The 9,687-nt window shown below is 43.2% G+C and overlaps 1 protein-coding gene across 2 annotated transcripts in view; it reads left to right on the forward strand.

Annotated features, from left to right (window-relative positions):
* Positions 1-9,367, forward strand: part of LOC130382272 (sterile alpha motif domain-containing protein 5-like) — a 32,341-nt gene extending 22,974 nt beyond the window's left edge. Inside the window, exon 2 of one of the 2 annotated variants that reach the window (XM_056589914.1) lies at positions 9,327-9,367. In XM_056589914.1, coding sequence (XP_056445889.1) covers positions 9,327-9,356 — 30 coding nt within the window. In that variant the 3' untranslated portion in view covers positions 9,357-9,367. Of the gene's footprint in view, positions 1-3,651; positions 3,729-9,326 lie in introns of those variants that run through there. The other variant, XM_056589915.1, reaches the window with a different exon arrangement.
* Positions 9,368-9,687: the final 320 nt, after the last annotated feature.

Below are 9,687 nucleotides of genomic sequence, written 5' to 3' on the forward strand. Positions count from 1 at the left end.
ATATATCGGCGGTAACCACAGTTTTTGGGTGCGAAATTGCTCAAGCTGGGAATTCCGTGGTATTGGATGTGTTTTATTAAACGCATCCAATACACGGAATGTCCGCTGGTGACGCCACTGAGGCTATAGTAGGCTACGATCCTCTTAGCATCCTACGAGTACCCCTGGAGTCCTCGTTAGCTACAAGCGTTTTCACGACGTTCGTTAACAACGATGCTTTTGGGAAACGGTGTGAAAACTGTACGATGCTCGTACGACGCACTTCACGATCCACTTAGGCTAACGAGGCTTTCGGGAAACAGGGCCTTGGCCCAGTAAGTCCCAGAGTGGGCTGAACATGAGGCCAGCACGCGATGTGGCTCACACGGAGAGATCACATCACACGTTTTAAAAACGTTATGGCCTCCGTGTAGGATTAATGCTTTTCTACTTAATGGCCAGAGTTTCTGTGGAGCTGATATATATATATATATATATATATATATATATATATATATTATCGGGAATAAAAAATAATTATTTTCTTTGCTAACCAAAGATTAAAAAATTATCATAAATACATTTACGATTAATATTATGAACCGGGCCCAGATTCAAAGAGTAGTTTTGAACTGTTATGTAAAAACCAAGTGGTAACGCTTACAACTCATATACAGGGTAAGTAATGTAGCAACGCTTGCTATGTGAACTGGGGAACAATAAACACGAACCATAAAAGCTATTGACTGTTAACTTAAGTAATATGACGTCAGGATTGTGCAAGGCTCAAATCAATTCCATTAAGTGACACACACTTTCATATTATTGGGTCCCAACAGAAAGAAAGAGCCTGTGAGTGTACAGTCAATGCAATTGAGTGATAGACAATCGCCTCTTGTTCAACTATTGCTTGCAAACATACCCATGTCAAAGAAGCAAGAACTGAAACAAAATGATATTTTGCAAAAGAGAAATTCGGCCCTCAATGTAAATTGTGACATACAAAAAGGATGTTAATTGAGTCCTCACAGAATTGATTGCATAGTGCGCCCCTTTAACTTCAAATGATTTATTCATAACCACACCAAAGCATAACTCTGATCACCATAGTTGGATCAGTGTTATTTACTATGACTTGTTACTTATTTACTATGACGTTAATCTTACATAACCTTGTATATGGATGACAACATTCAACAGGATAAAAGGTTTGTAGTGTATCACTTATTTACTTGGATTCAACCTCTCTCACAAGGACCCGCGGCCTAGCTGCAGTAAATATTGATGCTTCATTTGTCGGTCTCCAGCCCGCTGTGTTCCCAAGGGTCTGGCCTGGCCTCATTTTGGTGTTATTTCCAACTGTACCTCATCAATGACATCATAAGCACACAAATGTGTGTATTGGTAGGTTTTGGAATGCCGATAAACCCATGGAAAAAACAAACAACAAACAGTCCCGTTCTTGCTGAATACCAAATTATTTCCATTTTACATCCAAATTCATATCAATGGCGGGCTTAACTATTATATAATGGTTGGTGCTCTGTGTCATGAGGCATGCGAAGGGGCTAGCACATCTGCCCAGAGCGTTTTCACACCTTTCCGCACGACCTGCTCAGATCCCAATGGATCAGACCCTATTTGGCCTACATTCTGTCCTGCCATAAGTAGGCCTACCTGTTTCATTTATTGATGGGGTGATATTGCAAAACTAGTATGTGCACCTAATGCCATTTCACATGTGTGATTTGAATGGACAGAAATGTGCACGTGGAAAGATGAACCTCATGTATTTGATGACAATATTGTTTAAATATTGCTGTCCTACTTTCTGCATGAAAATAAAGTCAATTGGAGCTTCATGCAAATGAGATGCCTGATATGCATAACCTAGTTTCAAGTGTATTCTGATGTTTATTCACCATAGCACAACAACATTGTGTATTTCTAAGTTTTTTCAAGTTTCAACCCAATTTAAATTATATTATTTCACAGAAATTAAGCCTATTCATTAACTTTTCTTCTCATTGGTATTCAGATCAGGGCAAAACTATTGAATTCATACATCTTCATTAATATTGTATATTAACCTCAGAGTCACGTCTCAACCACTCAACCATTTGTAATCTCTCACTTGTGTATTTGTCATAATACAGCCATGTCATCCCCAGACTGCCATTAAGAGCGGAATCATGCTATGCCGTCATTGTCATCATCATCATGACATCTTCACTATCGATCCTCATCATCGTTACATCATCACTATCGATTCTCATCATCATTACATTTACACTATCGATCCTCATCATCATTACATCATCACTATCGATCCTCATCATCATTACATCATCACTATCGATCCTCTTCATCATTACATCATCAGTCAATCCTGATGTCTGTTGTAGTGTAAAAAAAATCTGTGAAAATGGTTGTGGTTCAACGTCGTTTTGACGAACACAACTCACAAATTAAGCTACTGAGTGCTGCCATTGGAGAGAGAGAGAGAGAGGATATCTGAATGACACGCTTCTGTAATCAGCAAAGAGACAATTTAGTATATGCATCTTTAAATCAGCGGAGACAGTGGAATATTGCACCTATAAATAGTTAAGACCACATCTGTTTTCCTTTCTCTGATCTGTGGTAACACCGAGACCTAACGAGCATAATAATTTGTTGATGTAATAATGATGTTATGCTATCAGAGCAGGCGACATCAGAAACATTCCCATCCCCGAACCTTGATTCTGTAATGGGAATGAAAAGGGGGGAAACGAAGGCTCTGTAAGCGTTTATCAGTAAAGATAAGTGTTAAGTAGCTCTATATTACGACAGCCGTCACTGTTATAGAGTGTTTGGTCAGTAACATGGGTCTCCCAGTCCCTACCCTCTGTAGTCAACAGAAAGATTCACGGTATCCCGTTTTTTCCAATCAGGAAAGGGAATTCCTAAAGTGGCAGTTGTGAGCTGTCCAGGGGCAGCCTTCAGGATTTCAGTGTTGACTGACAGTAGCCTAACAGGCGAAGCTACCGATTCCTGGAACTCGTTTTCATTCCACGGTCGCTTACTGTATTATTAGTGGGCCAAGCACAAAGTGCGAGGGAGCCTGTTATAATTGTAAGTTTATTGTTATTATTCCACCAAAACGACTTAAACAGCCAAAAACGCTGGCAAGCTTTTTTCTGAACCTTCCTCAGTTGTAGAGGGTGACCAAAATGTCCAGACAAAACATCATTACACAGATGGGGCCAACGGTGGCGCTATAGCAATCGTCAAAAAACGAAAACATTAAACAAACTCTGACCACTTTGGTTTACAGTCATGAAACTTCGCCCTTATATGCATCTCCTCCATCGGGGACAACATGTGCCTTTGATGTGAGCTGCTGAAACACCGCACTTCCCCCTCAAGGGTTAACAAAGTATGTATCTAAAATGGATGTCGGGGAGGAACGGGTGCAGGTCTCTGCGCCCTTACACTCTGTGCCTGTCTGGCTGACCACTGTTAGTGTACACCATGCCTTTGTTTCACGCGTGCCTTCATTCAGGTCAGCTACAGAGTCATTAGCTCAATGACAGCCTTCGGGCGATGGGGGTGATGGCGTCCATGGGTGGGCGGGCTCGGTCGGTCGGATGGCTTCACGTACGGTTGAGCAGGTTGTGTTTTTTATAGAGACTTTAGCCAGGCAGCAGCCAGCCCACCCGTGGCTGGGAGTCCACCGACGCCGGAGCCGATGTCGCTTCCTCGGGAGACGCTCATCGGGTCAAGGGACCCCGTTGGCTCCCGCCAGCCACCGGCTGCACGTCTCCCAGGGTGGCGGCGTCCAGAGCTGACAGCCGGGGCAGGGACACGGTTAGCCCGGGAGCTGCACCGCGCCGGACGTATGCCGTGTGATTAGGGCAGAGGAGCAGAAAAACTCCACATGGCACAATGAGGCCGGGTTGGCACGGCAACAGAGGCGGTGACCCCTCCCTCCCCCCCCCCCCCCCCCCCCCTCACAGCGGTTGATACACCACAGCCTCTTGGACGTAGCATGACGGATGATGCCGAAAACAAAACAATTTGGACGAGAGAGAGAGCTGACTCATTACAGCGTTCGCTTTTGTGATGCTACTTATTTTATTTTGGGGGCAGGGTTGCAAACGCCGGTTTGAGCACCATCCATTTGGACAGCTTATATCTCCCTGGAGATGCTGTTGAATGTCACCGAGGGATGATGTCACTTCCATTAATTGTGGTTACGGGTCGTGTTTTGGCATTTAGAGTTTCATGTTTCATTAGAAACTGAAATATATTCGTACTGGCCGACAGTCTGATTCTTTGATGGTCCCTATGTGGCAAATAAAAGTGTCATTATTCGTGTCTTCATGCTCCGAGTTGGCCAATCAAAATGTAAAATTTTAAAAAAATAAATAAAATAAAAGGCCAAGGGTGTCAGAAACTTTGTTGGAATCCAATTCAATTAAAGCTTTATTGTCCCAGAGAGGGTCATTTGTTTTGTGTTTCGTAGCGTAGGAGCTAAAGAGCATAGCTAATTACGACAGCTTAAACAACAGATGCAGCTAAAGTAAAAGCTTGTTTTTTTGTCAAGTAATAATTCTTGTACTTTTTAATGTTAGTAGAAATGGTTCTGGAAAGGGGTTGGGATGCCTTTGTTCTGAATATAATGTTACTGTGAAACTGGATCTGCAATTCAAATATCAGTCGGCCCCTTTTAAACAGCATCTTCTCCTCGTCTCTCCATCAATTCATGGATACGGCCAAAATGATTCCATCTTACTTTTCATAAGACATAGCTTTGCCTTGTTGTGTTCATCAAAGTTTGACTTTTTAAGAAATATGTAGTACAAAGTTTTTAGTATTTATTCTCGTTTGAGAATTTATAGGGTTGTGGTTTGGATGAGGATGACGGTAGTGGGATCAAGGGTAACTGTCTAAAGAGTGCTGGCGTCCGGTCCAGGGAGGAACGAGTTAATTAAAGAGTTTTTGTTTCACCCAATCATTGTCTGTCTGGCCCGTGTCGGTGTGAGGAATAAATATCCCTCAGAATGTCCCTTCCCTGAATCTGAATACATTACACGAACCGTAGCATCTCATATTTTTCACAGTCCAAATGTGCTCTTTTGGCTGTTTTGAATGCAGCCTCTAATGCCAGGATGAGACCACACAGTTTGTGTGTCTCACGATGGTCACCAAGACTCACCATGTCAGAACAGGCAGTCTTAGTGCAAGCAATTCTTGCCGTGTCTGCGACGGGAGAAACGACCGTGTGCGAGTTGATATGTTGTCGGCGATGGAAGGTCAAGACATTGTCACTCATGTCTACAGAGGCGTAGAGTTTGATGCTGGCAGTCTGTTTCCTTAGTGTCACCAAGTGGGCCTGTCCTTCAAAGAGAACTAAAGGTAAAGCATTTGTACATATGACACTGCTGAACGACCCGTTCCTGGGTTTCACTGTTCCCCCTGCCAGCATCCCTCTTTCTCTTTGTTTACATATGAGCACCAGAGAGCACTCTGTCACTCTGTCAGCCTACCCTATTAGCCTACCCTGTCTACCCTATTAGTCAACGTCAAGGACCTCGTAGGAGTTGACATACTAGGCAGGAAAAATACCAAACAGGTGGACTCGTCCCAAACGCCACACGGCTGACCATGTGACACATTACACAGAGTAGGACGGCCCGATCCCATGTCTCCACCTCCATAATCTCCCGCCACGCAGAAGGATGGCCTGTGACAACAAATCGTGTCAAAATCGTGCTGAATTCATGTTGTTTGATCCTGGCCTAAAAGACAGTCCTAGCAAGGCAAACTGAGACTCAAGGGTTTAGTGTGTGTGTGTGTGTGTGTTTGTGTGTGTGTTTTGTTATCTGAAAGAGAGTCGATGGTCCACGGGGATTCAAGCAGAAGATGTAGTGGAGGGCTGAGGGATCTGTGACCCCCCCTGACATTCATGGTGAAGTTCCCGTCTGCAGGCACTGTGGACCAAACATTGATTCAACGTGCAAAAACATTTCTTTAGAAGAGATGAGATGAGACACGGGAACAAACACACACACACACACACACACACACACACACACACACACACACACACACACACACACACACACACACACACACACACACACACACACACACACACACACACACACATAAACATGCATAAACAATTTTCAGCTGTGGGTTTTTGAGTCTTATGTGAAGTGTACGAGAAATACTGCTGTTGATGCATGACCTTCAGATGTGGTTTTGGAGTATTATTAGAAGTGTAAGAGAAATGCTGTTGATGCATGGTCTTCCTGTCTCGTTTGTCAAATGATCTTGGTATGACCAGAATGCTGTTGTTTAACATTCCCAACCGTCTGATTATTAATTCTTAGATTTTCTCATGAGCACTTAATGCTCAATAATCATAACCAATCATTACCCTTAGTAGTGTAATCATCTATTCGTTTATAACATCAGAAATCTATTTTCATATCATAACATGGATTATTTTAAACAACTTTTAAAGACAGAAGGAGGTGGTAATAGAGACCAAAAGCAGATTGAGATCCGGTTTCGACTGCAGCAGTAGCCTGAAACATCCTACTGCAGATGTAACTTGGCCTGGTGGACAAGAGACAATCAGGTATTGAGGGAACTGAGTTCCCCTCAATACAGACCATCGGCAACTTGTTCCAGAGAATGGGTAAACCTATCACAAAGGAAAGGCCCTGCCAAACCTCCTCCTCCAACAGCTCCTACTCCCTTCTCCCCCACAGTACGAGTTATGTTCAGGCGCTGTGTTTTTTTGCTGCAAAGGTACAGAACGTCCTTCGACGCCATTATTTGCCGCCTGACGGGAACAACACGGCGCTGACGCACACCTCAAAGTGACCCGTACATAACCACAGGCTTTCATCATTTACATCCTCCTTTTCATGTCCTTTGAATAGAGCGACAATTTCAATTCCGTGCCGCCGACCAGACAGACAGACTTTGGACGCATGAGTGCAATGAGACAAAGCGCCCCAGCTGGCCAATGCTCCAAGAACATCCACGTTCTGAGTTCATCAGAGCCTACCCTCATTTCACCCCCCAGCACAGCAGCTCCTGTTTATCCCATGAGGGGGGGGGGGGGGGGGGGGGAACGCTTATTCCACCCAAACCATTCTAGTTTTTAACACGGTGCATCAATGGTGAATTCAAACAGACTTTTTTTGTGTATTCATGAATGGGTTCCAACAAGCCTCAGTAAAATAGCTTCCCTTTTTTTTCGGTGACCCATACTCAACAAGTACACAGGAACCGGGCTTAAGGTATGCAAGGTTTGGTTTTGCGACCTTGCTTAAGTGGCCCTGGGGAGCCGATGTGGCTCCTCTGAACCCAACGGAGAAAGGGCGCCATGACTCACCTGCGTCCGCGGTGGAGCTACATGTTGACACACCAACCCTGAATCAGGATGTGTGCTATGTCGGCGTTTGAGTTCTGATCCGTATCTGGCTGCCAAACGTCCCCCAACCTAGACCCCATGAGCCACCATGGTCAGAATGGTGGAGGCTGTGTTTTTGAATAGGTGATGTGATCTAGTTTTTTATTTGATTGTGCCTTGAAGCCATGAGGAAACCGTTTTCCATGCATACGTACTTACGTGAGGAGAGAGTTCAGTATACAAGTGTATAACTGAGGCGTACATAATGGTACCCTACTCTTTCACCATCAACTCTTTCGTCACATTCTGAGAAAATACCTTTTACAAATATTTTATGCATACAAATTTTGAAAAAGCAGCATTCAAGCCACTTTGGTCTGCTTGTGGAAAATGTAATGCAGTAACGCTTCCCAGTGACTCAACATTAGCCTTTTGGTTTCCTCTCTCCTTGTGAAGTCAGGTTATTTAAAAAGCTTTGATATCTGACTCAGAGCACTAGTAGGGCATCATCGACCAAAGGGAAATAGCCAACACACCGTTTTAGAAAAATACAGTGGATGGCAGTTAGAAAGCTCTTAGCTTTTAGCGCTTAGCGCCTTTCAGAGACAGCATTCAAAGTGATTTAATGACTCCAAAAAACATTCTCTTTGTTTCCAGGAGCTTGTTTAACAGAGTCTCTCAGACTAAGTAAGTAACAAACTTGATTTGTATTGATTTCTTTCGTGAGTTTACAAAGTGCTTGGCTTATCAAATACTTCAAAGTCTAGACTGTTTTATGCAGGCAGAGTAAGTGAAGTGCCAGGGAACTCAATGGCAGTTAAAAGTGCAATTTAGAGCAATTTCTTTGACACGTTATAATCTTTTGCCATAGAAAACATAGGAGAGGAAGCTGATGATTTTGTAGTTTACTTGATGATATTATTATGCTTCATATGATGTGATATACTTTCACGTTGGACCTAATGTCTGCCAATCTATTTATTAAAAATATATTTTTTCTTTTATAAAATTATGTCTATGATATTGTGTACTTTATATTACTATACTGGATATGTACTTTCCTTAAGATTTCAAAATAGTCTTTTATACTTTATTTAATTTAAATTAAATATATATTTAGCAAAGCACTGATATTCTCTCTCTCTCTCCCTCTCTCTCTCTCTCTCTCTCTCTCTCTCTCTCTCTCTCTCTCTCTCTCTATAATAATTAATCCCTCTCTCTCTCTAATTATTAAACTTCTATTTGGGAGTTGGCTTGCATGACTTCATACGGTTTAACTCTCTGAAATATAAAATATATATTCTTTACACCGCAACCACTTACAATTTACCTTCTTTCTGTTGAATAGTGGCAATCATGTCACCACTCCCCCCCCCCCCTCCCTCCCTCCCTCCCTCCCTCCCTTGCCTGTATACTGCATACTAGTGATGGATTTTATGATTCTTTTCCTTGATTCAGTTCGCGTCGGTCAGGTCGCCAAGAAGAATCGTTCAGAATCGTTCATTTGTTTGTTCGTTTGGATGCGTTTCCGGTAGCGGTGAATCGAATCTTGGAATGCACGGTTCTCAGCTGAGTCAGTCAGACTCGGCTCCTCCCTCGTTCGCATTCTTAGACGATCATGGAAGTCGGTCATCAAGCAACACAACATTACAACTTTAACCAAATGCAGCGGGATTGGGAGGGGGTGTAGTTGATTATTGGATGTTTAACATATCAGCAAGATAATAACTTGATTTAGCAATGATGGTGGGGGTCCCGGGTGGAGAACGACCCATGGAAGAACAAGACAGATTGACGAGACATTCAAATATTTGATTAATCTGGCATGACACAGAAAGTACAAGGCAGCATGTATTTACCATTTCACTGATATTGAATCGTATTATCGTATGCTCGCTCACTAAGCCTCTTCCCTCTTCACCACTCACAGTCAGGGAATGAACAGCGAGTCAGCGACTAGTGGGTCTGGGAGGAGGTCGAGTCTGAGAACGAACGAGACGAACGAGAAGAACAAGAGAAGAATCACTACCCATCACCACCGTATACTTGAGGTTGGCTGAAACCCCCATACGATTACACAACCCTCCAAATAGCAGTGTTTTAACATACACACATTAGTGTAGGAATACATTATGTCAAATTATGCCCAACTGGTGTCTATGGCGTTCACTGCCCTGCTTAAAAGGAGCAAGTGGTGGTGTCCCTTCCCAATGAGGGTTTAACTCGATATGAGGACCAGGGGATGGTGCCAAGCCACACAGCTTTGTGAATGCCTTTGAGACCCCAAATGT

This window comes from Gadus chalcogrammus, chromosome 5 (assembly GCF_026213295.1).
Source record: "Gadus chalcogrammus isolate NIFS_2021 chromosome 5, NIFS_Gcha_1.0, whole genome shotgun sequence".
NCBI lineage: Eukaryota > Metazoa > Chordata > Actinopteri > Gadiformes > Gadidae > Gadus > Gadus chalcogrammus.